This window comes from Notolepis coatsorum (genome assembly GCF_963971535.1).
Source record: "Notolepis coatsorum genome assembly, chromosome: 14".
Lineage (NCBI taxonomy): Eukaryota > Metazoa > Chordata > Actinopteri > Aulopiformes > Paralepididae > Notolepis > Notolepis coatsorum.
In genome coordinates, this window is record NC_140178.1 from 37,481,349 (window position 1) to 37,498,922 (window position 17,574).

The window sequence follows — 17,574 nt, forward strand, 5'->3', positions numbered from 1 at the left end:
CTCTAAAGAAAGGTTGTTATTCTTTCTTTAGCTTTTAGATCAAATCTATCCAATTGATTAGAATCCTATTTAAAACTAGCTTTGGTCAATCGATTGTCTCTCAGCTCTGCACTGTCTCTCGGTTGACATGCAAATTGTTGGATTTTCTGTCTTTTGTGATACAATTTGGGTGTAGTCATGCACTGTTTTGCATCTCGCCTCAGAGCCAGATCTGTAAATACAAACACATGTTAATTTTCCACTCTTTTCTAAGACCATCTGAGTGGGTTCTCCTTGATTGTCTGTGAGCTTAACAAAACATCAGCTATTTCTCATCCATCCCGTCCTAGGATGTAATGATAGTGTTATCATTTATCAATCATATCGCATATGTACACAAGCATCATATGAATGTGGAACCACACATTTTGAATCATGTTTAAAAATGTCTTACAATGGAAAGGGCTAGTTATCTTTCATTGGTTCTTTAGATAAACACATTAACTCAAGTGAATATAACCTAAACATCTTACTTTTAAACATGATCTATGTTGTTTGTGCCCAAGTTTTCAACATTAACAGCTTATAAAGCCTAATCTAACGCTGTTTATGTGGACTACAATTCCTGTACTGCCGTATACTGGAAACCGGGAGTGTTTGTTTAACTCTCCGTTTTGGTCAGTATGGCCGGTACGCCCACAGATGTATTATAATTCTGAAACAGACATTGTAATTAGCTTTATGTGACTTATAATGTGTAAATTAAAGCAACATAAACACTCAAGTGATCTGAGATAGTTGTAATTTGCTGTAACTGAGATGATAGTTGTGTATATGTACAGTTTCTACGTCAAATGACTCCCTTTTCTTGACTCCTTTTGTATCACAAACAGTACTGAATTTGCAAATCTGGTATGTCATAAATGTATAGTTGTAGCAGTACTGACTATCTGATGAATTGAAAATGGGGGACCCTGATGTAAACAAGACAAAAGTCTTCCTCTGGTCTGCATCCCCTTAACAATTGTGTGTATTGAGCTGTACAGTATTGTACCCATTCTGCAATCTGTTAATAAAGTTTTCAATCAATCAATCAAAGCATCTATATTTATGATTTTCATACTCACCGGGGAAAGCTGCAATGTTCGGTTCGTTTCTCCGGTGGTCTGGGATAATGCAACCCGCATCTCGCCACCGCAACTCAACATTTTCCAATAGCAGCGCGCACATACTTATACAAATAAAACATATACTACAAGTGGATTTCACGCACCTTCGGCCTTGGGCACATTAAACTTTACGTTCGCCTATGGATAGTTTAATATAAAATCATAACTTAACGGCGCGCATAGCGTCACGTCATTGCTCCATGCGACGTTCGTGCGTTCTCATTCGCCTCGGAAATAACGCTTTGCAATTCATACAGTATTTTTCCCACGAGCTCTCAATAGCCTGGAATTCCTTAACCGGCGTTTTTGTTACCGAATGAACGCGCCTGTGCATATGTGAAAACGTAAACAAACTGAAACGATAAAACTATACTTCCCCAAATGGTCGTTCCCGTGGGCCGGTTTTGTTAGATTCCGGAAATTACTATCCTAGTTTGTCGCGTGAACTGCACTTCAATGTTATTCTCTGTGTATAACGGTACTAGTCTCTCAATGCTCGTCGTGCTATCCGCAGCCGGTTCTTGACTCAATAAAGCAACGCGACGGGTCCTATAATACTTGTGCACATACAAACGACAAACAAACATTACTACATATAAGTTAACGTGTGTGAATATCTGACTGTATTGGATCGCTGTACGTTTAGTCGGCCAACATCTGCTGCGACAAGGCATTTATCCCTTGATTTAACTACACATCGTTATTAAAGTCATAACGACCGAACCTGACTTCGAAATTTACCAGCGATATATTAGATTATATATACCTTTTAATCACACTCACGGTCCCTTCGACCTGCGACTCGTTAAATGTACATTCACATACTCCTGAGACATCGCCGGTCATCTTCCCGCTATCTGTATAATCAATTGGAATTCAATCCAAATACATCGTTTTCAGGAATGGAAGATATTGTGGGCTTAGTTTGAGGTTGAAACAATGAATATTATGACGCTACTCTGGTAATTAATAGGTTCCAATAGAGTAGCGTTTTCCAAGGATATCACATCATAATAAGCCCACGTTTCTTGCCTTGTTGCCTATATTTTAGCCTGCATCAGCTAGACTTGGGTTAGCAAACCAACAACCTTATTTTGTGCCCTAACTTTCGGTTTGGCAACAGCTCAAATCCGGGAATAGCACAACAACCCATCCTCTCAGAACATCTGTCCAGATAAGGACCCAGGTACACGCGTTTCCCCGGTACGATTCTCAATACAGATCAGATATATTAATGCACATTATTCTTACTCAGCCATGATCTCAATATTTGACAACATTCTGTAATGTTCACCTGGCACAGAGAAAAGCGGGAAGGTTTTAATTCCTTGCCATACAATTTTGGTCGACCATCCTATTATACTCACTTTTCTCTGTATAGTTGAAACAATACAGCACGCCGGTAGGACGCAAGAGTCCGTCACAAGTTCGTAGACGCCAATTGTGGGATATTTGTAGATATCCTGAAGAAGAATGTTCTCAGTCAACCGAGGATTGGATAATAACAAAGGTTTATTAACCAAACAGATAGAATACATAGAGAGAATGGCTGAGGGCTTCCCCCCAGGTGATCAGCTGAATTTACACAGGTAAGAAGACCTGGATAGATCTCAAGAGGAGATCTATATAGTTAACAGGAGGGGGTGTGGTCCCATTTGATAGGTCAGATGGGGGGGGGGGGGGGGTACAGGTAATGGGGACACAGGAGAGGGGAGTGTCTTATTCCACAGAGAGGGGGGGGGCACAGGTAAGGGGATATAGGGGAGGGGACTATATTTACATGAGAACATTAGATATTATACCACAAAGTCAACCCTTCAAACCGACCAATCAATCACTACATTGGGGCCCATAACCATTGGATCTACATTGGAGGGTATACTTGCTTTTAAATACGCGTTTGTGTGCCCAAGAGGGCAGAGACGCATGTCCTGCGTTCCTTTGGAGCGTACTTTGTGCACGTCCTAGTGTAGCCGGTTCAACGCTGAACCTGCCACTATTTCGACCATGCCTTGAGTGGGAGTCGAACCCCGGGCATCCGCACCGGGGCCAGCAACACAAACCGTTGCGCCAAGAAAGGAATTCCTCTCTAAGCGCTCAGTTTGGATGCCTCTGGGGAGTGAGTTTTACTTCCATGTACCGTAGTCACACTATCGCGGTACATATCCGTTACACTAGGACATTATTGTTACACATCTGAAGGATGCAATGAAGTGCGCCAACAGTGGGAGCAGTGTGGATGTGAAAGGGTGAAACGCTAAAAGCTGCACTTTTATTTTATAATTTTTTTTGCCATGATCTCGACTTCCTCGACTGTCGCCATGTTTTATGTTCTATATAATGTGCTGGGGAGGAAAGATTCAGCCTTGATCTGCCTCTAATGGATAGACCTTTGCATCCTCTAGGTACACGCAAAATATGCAGGCAAATAATGTGAACAATGCCGCTCACTACGCACTCAGCTGCTTGTCTACTCGCACGCATGGTTAAAAGCAAGTATACCAAGACCCTAAGGTCGTGAAGATTCCACCTTGGATAAACCAACATCCTACAGCTTACCTGCATACGGTAGGATGGAGGTCTAGCTTGTAATCGTAGGTAGCTATTTCTCATCACGTTTAACTTGTTTGCCACCCACCCTCCCCTCTATCTCTCTCTTATCTCTCTGTCAGATCTGTGTGGGTAAGAGAGAAAATGGTGAGGACTACCTGAAGCTGAGCAGCGGCAAGAAGAGAGGGCTCGTCCCAACCGACTCCATAGAGGAGATCTAACGTTCCGCTTGTGTGTGCGTCACCACCAGCCCACCCCAGGGGACGGTCCCATACCGCTAAAACATCGCCCCGCAAACTCCCTTGAGGGGACAGCGACCATTACAAAGGGATCATTTCACACACATAGACTGGAGAAACATGCACCCCGCAGAGAGTTGGGATCCGCATCCGCCACATGGCTTCTCAACTGGATTTGGTGTTTGTGAGTCACCTTGGTTCACCGTTAGGTCGTCTTCTCGGATACGTTGTACCGGCACCGTCTCCAGCAGGCTGCTGCACTCAGAGAGGAACTGGGTCTCTGCTGACTGATTGGTCACCCGGCTCTCTGTGCTGCTTCGGTGGGGTTCCAACTTCCCCGACGTTCTGGATCAGATACTAAGATTCAGTCGGAGAGTGTAAAAAAAAGATACTTTAAAGCGACTGTGTGTAGAATTTTAACATCATTGTATCTATTTAATTTCGATAGCTTGGTACAATTACCCTAAAGTGGTAATCCGCAAGATCCTTGTTTTCTTTTCACATATCACACTGATTGCTGTTGTGTTTTTGCACTGCACTAAATCAGCAATAGAGAGTAGCTGACAGAGAGCTATAGCAGAAATTTTTTCGTCTGAAAATCATTTAGATTTTACTAAGAGTTGAACTTCCTCAGAGTTCCATAGCATCTGTGTACTGATCAAATTGTGTGTCTGTGGGTATGATTTGGCAGGAATTCTACTGGATCACTTTACGCCTATTTGAACAAAATAATTACCGCTTCATGTTTGCAAAACTCACCTGAAAATAAATTAAGTTTAATCTTTGTCATCTTGCGTCATTTGGCTGTAAACATAACCACTATGGCAACATCCTCATTGCAAAGAAGCAACAGGTTCATTGGAAATATAGTCTTAATTATGAGAAATGCTATACCACCTACAATAAGATAAGATAAGATAAGATATTCCTTTATTGATCCCCTTGGGGAAATTCAGGCATCATAGCAGCATGGGGGAGGGGAGGTACTAATAATGAATCACTCTTGAGAGGCTATCAAATTCCTCTGGACTGGTCAAATTGTTTAGGGTAATTACCAATACTGTACCAAGCTATCAAAGTTAATGTGATATTGAAAACATACTATGCATGGAAGCTTTAATAATATGGTCGCTCTCTGCAACAGATGGTTGTTCTAATTTTCGAAAGTGACCGCTGAGTGTTTGCTACCACATGGATGAAAGTTTACGGAATGTCCTCAAATATTTTTGTCAGGACGGTGCTCCTCCTCTCCACGTGTCGTTTCCTTCATTCTCTTACCTTTCTGAATGTCAGGGCCCATCTCTCTCGGCCGTCACCCGGGTCCCCCGGGGCTGGAGGTTTGATATCAGCTTCATTTAGACTGGCACACAACCAAGGACACCACCGCTGGCCAAAGAACACTGCAGGCAGACAGACAGACAGACAGACAGACAGACAGACAGACAGACAGACAGACAGACAGACAGACAGACAGACAGACAGACAGACAGACAGACAGACAGACAGACAGACAGACAGGATCATAAGAAACAGGGACGCATACAGGCTGAAAAATCCAAACACACATTATTCGCTTGGCTGGTGGAAGGGGGCACTGAGCGGACATGTTTCCACATCTGCTCAGTGTAGACTGCCAGTGTTTGATGGAACGCTGCTCCTCTGTGTTCACACCGGGCTGCTCTCAGGACTAAATATGGTTGGTTTAGCAGGGAGCCACTCCAGAGTTGTGGCGCTGGAGATGAGACATGTCTGTACTAACGCTGCACTGCCAGAAAGCAAACACAAGCCACTCAGCTGGAAATCAACACCATGAGGTATTCTGAGCACGACAAGGAGGCTGGATCCCACAAGGACAAGCGAGCCAAAGGGAAATAGAAGCAGACGGAGGGAGAAGTGATTATAATGATAATGATAATAATAATAGAGAGTAGAGTTGTACATCTTTTACAGGCTTTTAGGGATTTAACCCTTTTAGGCGAATGGTCTCACATGTGGGGTAGAATTGTGAGAAGTGAACATTCGAATGATGATGAAACAATGGCTACTGGTCATTGAAACCTATGTAATTCTAAGATAGAATTCCACTGAAAAAAGTGCAAAGGGTTAAAGTAAGCATGACAATAGTGTTTGAAACCGTGATGAATCAATACAGTATGTCTCCACGAAGGTAATGAATTCCAGTTCATCACTGATCCAAGGGCAGGCTGTCATCTCCATCTCCCACTGGTGTCTGCCCTCACGTGTCCTCCATGTTATTGATGGGAACGATGGGTAGTTTTGACTTAAAGAGGAAGGTAAAGTTTTTTATAGTGACAGAATCACATGTCGTGATTTGGTATTGGATGTCTCATTCATTGGTCATTTATGTTTATAGTTACCCTATGCTATGAAGTATTTGGATAGGGAATGGCCGTCTCTCTCTTAATGAGAGACGAAACACAAGAGGTACAGTAACACTTCACTTTAGAGGGGTACAAATAATGATTAAGCATTAGGAATGAATGAGGAACTCTTTAACAATGCATAGGAACAGATGTTATTTAACTGATGGTTCACTTTTAGAATTAGAGTTACATGTAAGAAGTTAGAAAATAGGGATTTGAGTCAAATGGATAGTTTTACTGTATCTTATCGGGAGGCAAAGTAGAAGCAAATTCTGGAAGGATGTCCCTGCAGCCTGTCTGACACTTGAGTAACTGATGGTTAATCAATAGTTTGGTGACATGTAGTTCCTCATTAGTTCCTATAGGTACATAATCAATATTACTGTGCCGGCTAAAGAAAAGTACTAGTACATATAAGCATGTGAATACCAGAGCACTGAAACCATCAACAGAATAGTGGTACTACACAAAAAACATGAAAGATGTTTAGCTAACATTATGTTTCTTTTTAAGCAGGGAAATAAATCTGTAAATATCATTTTTGAATGGAAATGTTTAAATATGTGAACGACTTTCTAGACTTTGACGAATACACGTTTCTTTGTATGGCAAAACAGTAGCACTTTATGTTCAAGTTTCAACCGACTATTAATTTATTTTACTCGTTTAACAGAGTTCTTATACTGTTTGAATAAGGTATCGTCATAATGATATCCACTGCATTCAATGATGGATCGTAGGGGTGGGCGCTATAACGGTTGAACCGGTGTACCGGTAGAAATCTGTGCCACGTGGAGGTTTGACTTTACCGGATGTAGGTCTACTGGTAGAAGGCTATTTTGAGGCTTTTTCACACTTACAAATGTAACACACAAAGCTAGCGAACGGCATGCTGCCATTATAATAAACTAGTTTGTGGAAGAAGACACGTCAAAAAGTTGGCCCATTATTGGCAAAAAAACCTGTAAAAAGTAGTGCAACATAAACCTCGACATAAACAAACGCATGCTGTTTAAAATATAAGACAGCGAGTGTGATGCAGGAGCTCCCATTCCCAATGCAATAATACATTCTGGTAAAATATTTTTTTTTATTGAGCTTTTTGCAATAATGTTTACAAATGTAATAATTTGTAATAAATAACTGAGTCCACTCAATCTGCACTGGTCCATGTTAGCACAACTCAGTTTAGTTAGCCACAATTTCAGCATGTCCGTCTGTATCAATAGTAATAATTTACGTTACTTTACCTCCACTTAGTCTGCACTGCAACAGCTCTCTCTGCTCATTGAACGGCGGATTTCTTGAGTAAAAAGTATTTTGGTGAACCAGGATGGCTCTGGTATTAGGGTCCATGTAGCACAACAGCTAGCCACAACTTAAGCGTGCCATAGTCCATAATATCAATAGTTTATGAACGTTATGCAAAGTAGTTGTTGACATCATTTGGAAACGTACAAACACAAACCATTGTTTTCATCTTTTAGATGATGCTAAGGTAGCTGTATTTCAACACACAAGTGTTACTCCAGTCCTCATTTGTTTCCTGGTTCACACAAACACACACACACACACACACACACACATCATTGCGAATCCAGCTGCATGCAAGATAAACACACACACACCTCAAGGGATTTCAGAACAAGACTTATATTTGTGTTCGATTTCTGTTTGTGTGGTAAAAATAACCACTTTTAGTGGACGTATATTACTTTGTAACCAAATAAAAATCGGATGTAAATATTTTTACAGATTATTATGACCATCTGGAACCATTTGTAATTAAAAAAGAAAAAAATAACTCATGGTAAAGTCTTGTACTGCTCCTAAACCATTTGTATTATTATTATTAATAATAATAAGAAGAAAAACGAATATACTGTGATATATACCGTTATATTTTAAATATTGTGATATCGATTTTAGCCCATACCGCCCACCCCTAATGGATCCTCATTTCTCTGTGGACATCTGTAATCTTAAAGCTGCACTGTATAGTTAAAAAAAGAAATATATATATATTTTGTTTTAACAAATGATTGACATTTGTTTCTAATCTAATCGCCATACATATACATAATACATTTCCTTTTGAAACAAAGTGAACCAAAATTGTGCATATACCTTCTCTATTAGAATTAGATCATTTCCCTGTTCGAATCCAGCTCACAGCTCCGGGGTTGTCACCAGCTTGGCTGGCCGTTCACACTAATACAATTGGCAGTATTAGAGGGTGGGAGAAGCTGGCGGGGTGGGTCCGGGTCATTGTAAACAGCGACTCCTACAGTTCGGTCGGGGCGCCTGCTAAGCGCGGATAGGACTTGAGTGGGATAGTGTGATCCTTCCACACGCTACGCCCTCTCAATGAGAATCCGCGCTGCCAGGTGAAAAGAAGCGGTTGATTGGCTGGACGTGTGTCGGAGGAAGCACGTAATAGCCTCCACTCTCCCAGACCGACTGTGGGGGGTAAGTGCGCAGCGACCAGGAAGGGGATTGGGAATTGGCATAACGACTAACATTGGGATGGAAGAAAATCGGAGGAAAATGGAGGGGGGAAAGATAAAAAAAAAATAAAAAATTAGATCATTTCTAATTTCAAACAGTGCTCCGGTAATCCAGTTTTTCTCTTTTATAAAATTCAATAATAAAGACATATAATATTTTATTTGGACTTTTCAGCCATTATTTTCCCTCTCCAAAACTACATGGTGCAGCTTTAAAGGAAAACTCCAACATTTTGGGAAATTAGCTTATTTAACATCTTCCCTGGAGTTAGACAAGAAGATACATACCTTTTTATGTCTCTGTGCGTGCATTTAGCTTTGGGAACAGTCGCTCCGTTAGCGTAGCTTAGCTTCATCACTGGAAGTGGGGGGGGGGCCGGAGCCTGACATTCCCTACAGGGTCTTACAGTCACCAAATACAACTCCAAAACGTTCCTGTAAACATGTTGTGACCTGTGTATTCACCACGTGGAGAAATAAAAAATTATTGAATTAGACAATTACGTTTTATAAGCAAATATACTCTGAACTATTTTTTGCCTAACCACTCGAGTCTCTGGGCGCAGTCAGTGGTTTCAACGTGAAGCCATGTTTGTTGATATTCTCATTCCTTCAAAGGATCCGAACCGATTGAAGTGTATGGATACCATGACTTAAAATCCTCTTACCTTGACGATTAAAAGCCTCCCCAATTTAGAAAACAGTAATCCAATGGCTGGTATTGATAATATAATACTAACTACTGCACGCTCGGAGCTAACGGGAGCTAACACAGAACAGGATGGTAAAGCAAATATAATGACTTCCTTTCTGGGGTTTTCAAAATAAAAGTGCGACGTTTATAGCAGCGGAAAACGTTTATTTTGTACATTATCTAACGTTAACACGAACCTAAACTAACGTTACAACTAACCTAAAGTTAGTTTAGGTTCGTGTTAACGTTAGATAATGTACAAAATAAACGTTTTCCGCTGATATAAACGTTGCACTTTTATTTTGAAAACCCCAGAAAGGAAGTCATTATATTTGCTTTACCATCCTGTTCTGTGTTAGCTCCGAGCGTGCAGTAGTTAGTATTATATTATCAATACCAGCCATTGGATTACTGTTTTCTAAATTGGGGAGGCTTTTAATCGTCAAGGTAAGAGGATTTTAAGTCATGGTATCCATAAACTTCAATCGGTTCGGATCCTTTGAAGGAATGAGAATATCAACAAACACGGCTTCACGTTGAAACCACTGACTGCGCCCAGAGACTTGAGTGGTTGGGCAAAAAATTGTTCTGAGTATATTCGCTTATAAAACGTAATTGTCTAATTCAATTATTTTTTATTTCTCCACGTGGTGAATACACAGGTCACAACATGTTTACAGGAACGTTTTGGAGTTGTATTTGGTGACTGTAAGACCCTGTAGGGAACGTCAGGCTCCGGCCCCCCCCACTTCCAGTGATGAAGCTAAGCTACGCTAACGGAGCGACTGTTCCCAAAGCTAAATGCGCGCACATCATCATCATCATTAGGTGGCTTCTTCGTTCCGAAGGTTGCCTATCACTCTCCAACCCATTCTGTCCCCACTTCTTCTCTCCAACTCCGTGACTCCGCCTTTCACTCCACTCCAATCACAGACATCGTCTACCCAGCCTCTTCTTGGTCTTCCACTTCCTCTCTTTCCATCCACCTTCCCCATCACCACCTTCTTGAACATCTCCCCGCTGGATCCTCTCAGAACATGCCCCGCACAACTCCATCTTTCTCTTTTTCAACCTCTCCAGCAGCTGTCCTCCTTGCATATCCGCTCTTCTCAGTACCTCCTCATTCTTGATCCTATCCTTCCATGTTATCTTCAGCATCTTCCTCAGTGTCCACATTTCAAAAGAGTCTATCATCCTCTTTGCCTCTTCATTCAGCGTCCATGCTTCTGCTCCGTATGAAAAGACTGACATAACATACGTTTCCAAAATCCTGGTCTTCGTTTTCCAACTTATGTTTCTTCTCAATAATTCTTTATGGTTCCAGAATGCGCCCTTTGCAATTCCGGTTCTTCTCTTAATGTCCATGTTAGCTCTTCCACCTTCACTGATCCAGCTTCCAAGGTACATGTACTCCTTCACTTGTTCAAGTTTTTCTCCATCCACCTGTATTTTACAAACAGTTCCTGGTGTTTTTTCAATGATCATTACTTTAGTTTTCTTTGTGTTTAGTGACATTCCATAGTTTTTGCATTCGACATTCAGCTTATTCATCATGTCCTGTAGATCTTCTTGACAGTTACAGACTATAGCAGTGTCATCCGCGTATCTTATATTGGTGATGTTCTCTTCGCCAAGTTTTACTCCTTTCCCTCCTCTCAGACCTTTTTTCATCAGTGATTCACTGTACATATTAAAGAGTACAGGGGACAAGATGCATCCTTGTCTTACACCCTTCTCCACCGGGAAGTCAAAAAAGACAAAAAAGGTATGTATCTTCTTGTCTAACTCCAGGGAAGATGTTAAATAAGCTAATTTCCCAAAATGTTGGAGTTTTCCTTTAAGGTTTTGTTTGTCTGTATGTATCAGATATGTCTCTTGTACTTAATCAGACCTGTAATGGGAAAAGGGAATGACAGAGACCAAGAACAATATGGAGAAACTGTATCAAATTAAGACTGGATTGTTTAATAGTTACTCACGTATACTGTTTGTCAATCTATGTTGCATCTGGTTTTATGGCATTTAGCATTCTCATGTTCAAACTTGTAAGATTGTACAACATCAATGATATGTGTGGATGTAGCCTAAGTTTTGAGTCCGGATGACATCATGCCTCAATAAACATATCTTTACAAAACACAGCCTGTTTGTTGCAATGTTACCCTATTTTCCTTACATTCATTCAGCCTCTTGTATGAGTCTATAGTGTGGCGGACTGGCCATCGGGACGTTCGGGACGAATCCCGATGGGCCGGAACCAAAGTGGGCTGGTCCAAAAAAAATATTATTTTTTTTTATTTTTTAACTTTTTTTTTTTGGGCCAGTGTGTGGGCCACTAATGTGGGCCGGTGTGTTGGCCAGTGTGTGGGCCAGTATGTGGGCCAGTGTGTGGGCCGGTGTGTGGGCCGGTGTGTGGGCCGGTGTGTGGGCCAGTGTGTGGGCCAGTGTTTGGGCCAGTGTGTGGGCCACTAATGTGGGCCGGTGTGTGGGCCGGTGTAGTGTGTGGGCCAGTGTGTGGGCCATTATGTGGGCCGGTGTGTGGGCCAGTGTGTGGGCCGGCAATAAAACAATAAATAAGTTGCATAAACTAAATCAGATAAAAAATTATCACAGTTCTGGTTTGCCTTAAGATGCAGTTTAAGATGGGTCTTGAACATGGAGTATGTAGGGCACTCTCTAATCACAACTGGTAGGCTATTCCAGTAGTTACCACCTTTAACAGAGGAAATTCTCGAAACTTAGCATGTTATGTTTTTCTAAAACATTACAGTGATGAAATTAAATTGGTTTCCTATCAAATACTTTTATGGTTTTTTTGTAGAGTAATTCTATTGGTGTAAGAGTAGTGACATATGAAAGAGACCAGTTGATAAAACAGTACTCGATGTGTGATAAAATCATTGAATGCAGAAACATCCTTGCAGCATTAACTGGCAGGCAGGGCCTGATCTGCCTGAAGTTTTCGATGTTAAATTTGACTGTGTTTGTCACTTTCTTCACATGACTTTTTGAAGGTCAATGTAGAGTCCAATGTGACCCCAAGATACTTGAATTAATGTACAATGTCCAGCTCCGCCTCTCCCAGAAACACATTAGAGTGAGTGACCTTTACTGGTGACTTTGTGAACATCATACACACTGTTTTCTTGGTGTTAAGTGAAAGACATGCTTTTGTTAGCCAGTCTTGAATGAGACATGAGACATCAGTGAATGAGATTCACGTTTCCTCCCAACCGCGAGTAGGCCTAGAAGCGCAGAAATGGAGAACGCAAAAAAAAGAAAGGGTGGAGCTGAAAAAGCTAGAATTAAAAAACTAAAATTGCTAGTAAAAGTCGCAGAACAATGTTCTAAAATTACAGACATGTTTAGTAGAGGAAGGGCTGGCGTTAGAGTAGCTGCTGCTGCTAATGATGATGAAGTTCAAGTGGAAGGAACCAACAGTAACATGACGGGTGCGTGCAGTAGCCTAGTGCATATTCTACTGTTGGTGTCTGCCGGTTCATGAGGGCTAGCTAGCCTATACTAGCTCTTTCGGGGCCGGTGCGTGGGCCGGTGTGTGGGCTGGTGCGTCTGAATGTCCCGGGCTGAATTTGTGTAACAGTCCGCCTAGGGTGACCAGACCTCACGCATTGCGCGTGATTGTACAGCATTCCTGTCTCCTTTCACGCGTCACGCATATTGAGACCATGTCCCGCATGATTGGTTGTCATCCGCGCTAACGCCCCCCCCCCCCCAGCCAATGTGAAAGAACCTCTATGCGTTGCGTAACGTTACTAGTATCTGACCGCGAGTGACACCGCATCCTGGGCATCCAGGCGACATGACAACAAGTCCCAACGGCGCATTTCTGGAGACTAATGTTATGTTTTGACAACAGATGTTTTGACAAATTGCTTGTATTGCCACCCATACTTGCAAATGTTTTATTGCACTTGTGGCAACGTGCGTTGTCTTCGTTTTGTTCTCTCCTCCATGATAATAATAATAATAATAATAACGAGCGCAGAGCTCGGTCTGTGTCCTCAGCGCTTCAATCGCTTCAAGCGCTGAGGACACAGACCGAGCTCAGACCGAGCTCTGCGCTCATTGTTCTCTCCGCCATGATAATAATAATAATAATAACAACGAGCGCAGAGCTCGGTCTGTGTCCTCAGCGCTTCAAACGCTGAGGACACAGACCGAGCTCTGCGCTCATTATTATTATTATTATTATTATTATTATTATTATTATTATTATTATTATTATTATTATTATTATTATTATTATTATTATTATTATCATGGCGGAGAGAACAAAACGAAAATCTGGGTACACTTTACGAAAGTCGATGCCGACAACGCACGTTGCCACAAGTGCAATAAAACATTTGCAAGTATGGGTGGCAATACAAGCAATTTGTCAAAACATATGTTGTCAAAACATAACATTAGTCTCCAGAAATGCGCCGTTTTCGACTGCTTTGCTCGCAGTTACCATCTCCATGCACGTCCACTGCAGGTAAGCCAAGATAATACGGAGTTAGAATTATTAAGAATAGGCTAATAAATAAAATATAATTGTTTAGCTACAAATATATTTGAAAGATGACAGCCCACCCCACGCCTCCTCCCTCTCCCTCCACCACCAGCCTCCCAGCCAAGCCAAGTCCCTTCACCCTAGCAGCTAGGAGGGGGGCGTACTAGCGTAGGTCAGTGGCCAATCAGAGCGCAAAACGGGAACCCGGAAACACGAACGCGTTGGTAAAAGCATAGACGCGACAGGGACAGTCCACCAAAAAAAGGGGAGGGGGCTGCACTGGGGGGGGGGGTTCCACATTGTCCCACATTGTCCCTCACAAACATACCCTTTGTCCCACATTTGGTTTATTGGGATCTGGTCACCCTAAGTCCGCCACTGCTATAGTCTGTCTCTGTTTGTTGAGTGCACCAACAGAGAGGCTGAGGAATTAACTCCAGCGTGAGGTCAAGGAGGGGCAGAGTCAGCCAATCGCCCTCACAGGAGGTGAGGCTGGGCCTGAGAAGGCTCAATCCATCAAATGCCATGGGCCCTGACCTCATTAAAGGGAGGGTGGTGAAGGAATGCTCAGACGAGATAGCCAGCATTCTCTGCCACCTCTTCAACGGCTTTCTCTGGGAGAACACCATCCCTACACTGTGGAGGTGTTCAGAGATAAGGCCTATCCCCAACACCAACCATCCTGTTGAGCTGAACCACTACCGACCTGTGGCCCTGACATTGGTCTTGGTTACTGTGCCTGGAGAGACTAGTACTACCCCGCCTCCTCTCACAAGTAAGCCCCACCCTCGATCCGCTGCAGTTTGCCTATAGGCAAAACTGCTCAGTGGAGGATGCGGTGATGATTGTATTTACACACCACCTACAGTCACTTCGAAATACATGCCGCCAGGATCCTGTTTGACGATTTCTCTTCGGCCTTTAACTGCATGCAACCCTACATCTTCTGCACCAAACTGCAGGAGCTCCAGCTGGATCCTCATATGACCCTCTCTCTGGATACTGGGCTTCCTCTTAAAAAGGGGAGCAGGTTGTCAGGATCAACGCCCCCCCCCCCGTCCTGTTTTCAATACACCAACAACCTGCGTGAGCATGGCTGTGAAGTTTGCAGATGCTTCTGTTTGTTGAGCCCTATCTTCATTCAGCTTCTTGTATTATCTTGTTAGAAACGGCTTAGTTTATTTTATCTACCGAGCTGCGGCGTGGGGGCGGGTCCTAAACACTCCGGCAAAACACACGCTTGTAGGGATTGTTTGGACTACTGACCCCGCCTGCCCGTTGAAGTGCAATGCCCAACAATGTCGGGGACAGGATCGCTGTGGATAACTGGAATGGCGATGAGATTATTGGATTCTTTTTTTTGCAATACTTCAAAGACCAGGTAAGGACACCATATATGAAAGCCTGCGTTGATCTGATATTTATTTCTACAGCTATTGAGGCTATCTGTGTTTTATGTGTATGGCTGTTTGCCGTTGGGTGCAGGGGGGGGGGCGCCGGTCTAAACCACATTGCATGCGTGCACGACAAAGGATAATAGTGATGATCTAGCGTTGATTTCAGGAAGATCCGATAATCAGGCGGAAAAATGACAACGTGTTTTATTGAATTACACAAAAACGCTGTTTTCGTGTCTTTTCCCTAGAATTGCTCAGAAGCGGCCGGATTATGTTCATATTCAAAACGGTATAAAACGGAAATGTATGGATGAAAAAATAATCCGTTTTTTGCACGTTGACCAGAAGTAGCTCAATGAGACTCGACGGCGTTATTAGACCCATAGCTATACTATAAAATATAGGTTTAGCTCTACAAACTACAACTACGTTTACATGGGGTTAATGGACGGCAAGGCCAGGTCACTTCTCGGAAGGGGCGTGGCACTCAATGTGTTAAGGATGTAGCCCAATAACGTATATATACGTGGTTGGCCAGGAATGTGTTAAAATTCATTAGCACCTGCTATAAACAATCCAGCCCCCCGTAGCTCCCCCAATCACAATTCTCTGGCGCCGCTGCTACAAAGGACCACGATGATACAAACAGGGGGGGAAGCCCCGCCCCCTTGTTAACACTTGACAGTGGTGTCTATCTCTTCTTACAGAGGAACTCTGACAAACATGGGGGAGAAAGTGTTCCACCTCTCTTCTCATATAATCTTGTCATTTTTATGTATCTTCTGTCCCCGTCACAGTTCTTTATCCATCAATTCCCTTTTCAATTTGAGAACAAATATTTCCTCCAATACCAAATTTGGGATGAGGGGCTACCATCTTGTTTATTTAGATTGAGGATTGGGTCTTTAATGCCTTAAGGTACTGAGGTCTTTGTTAAGCCTCAGGTCTACAACCCCCCCCCCCCCCCCCCCCCCCCACTACATCCGGTTAGGGTGTAAATATCAATCAAGAAAGAGAGGAGAGGGGTGAAGTGCATGGGTAAGGACACTGAATGTGAAATGATTAATTAATAATGCTTCATCTGGTGATTGCTCATCCTCAGCTTGGCTAATGAGCGCCTTTTGAGGCACTAAGGAGACAGAGAGGACAATTAAATCTATGCAAGTCTGGTTACGTCTGAGGTCTGGCACAATCTAACCAGCCCTCCTTAAAAGTTAAGAAATATACTGTATTTCCCCAAGGGCTAAGGCATCGTTCTTCTCACCACTCATTAGCCACATTCTTAGTGCGATATCCCAGCTTCCTTGTGTTCGGAACTGAGCTGGAAGCTGTGTTTGCCAATTAAGACAAGTGTTTTGAACTCAATACATCTCGACTAGAGTCTTGTACCAACAAATTACAGTATAGTCTTATTTACCATGTATATTATTGATATGTTCTCATATCTGAGTGGACGTTCTTTATGCGGATGACACTATTGTCAATTGTATTACTGACTCTTGAGAACCTGCAACTCTCATTTAATATTCTGCGAGATGCACATATTGGCCTAAAGCTTGTATTTAATGAAAGCAAAACAAAATCCACAACGTCTTCTAGGGCTAGAGATATTGTTTACAATGATTTGCATATATCGACTGAACAGACTGTGAAAAGGCATCTAGCTTGATAATAAATGTATATTTAAATACTGTATAGCCCAGTGGCAGGCAGTGCCATCAATTAAGCAATTTAACCAACTTTGAATAACGTCACCACTCAGACACTAGGGCTATTAGGCTATTGTCATTCAACATAACCACCACATATTCACAGTGACTGTAAATTATCGAGTGGAATAAAGTGATTTAAAGGATCAACATTTGAGAGTTACTGGGACCCAAGTAGGTGACTCTGAGACAGTTGACGGCAAAGAAGCCTGTGGGCACGTTTATTATAAACGTAGGGAAGGGATTTGGGGGAAGGGTATGGTGCGTCCTTGGAATGTTTGTGCAAAAGACTATGTGTTTTACTTATCGGTGTTGTAAAGTGAATGGCTAAGCGGGGTGTTGTAGCGATGTGCGTGCGCCTAATTAGATTGTTCAGTTTAAAGAATATCCGAGGGGCAAGCGAGAGGTGATAACCGGGGAGCAAGTGAGT

General features: G+C 42.5%; 1 protein-coding gene across 1 annotated transcript in view; it reads left to right on the forward strand.

The window, feature by feature from the left end:
* LOC311240502 (SH3 and cysteine-rich domain-containing protein 2-like) overlaps positions 1-4,008 on the forward strand; it is a gene marked incomplete at its 5' end in the record, with an annotated part of 152,523 nt that extends 148,515 nt beyond the window's left edge. The window contains one exon of the mRNA XM_084329079.1: positions 3,821-4,008. Within this exon, the coding sequence (XP_084185205.1) occupies positions 3,821-3,919 (99 nt within the window). The 3' untranslated portion in view covers positions 3,920-4,008. The remainder of the gene's footprint in view (positions 1-3,820) is intronic.
* Between the last annotated feature and the right edge of the window lie 13,566 nt (positions 4,009-17,574).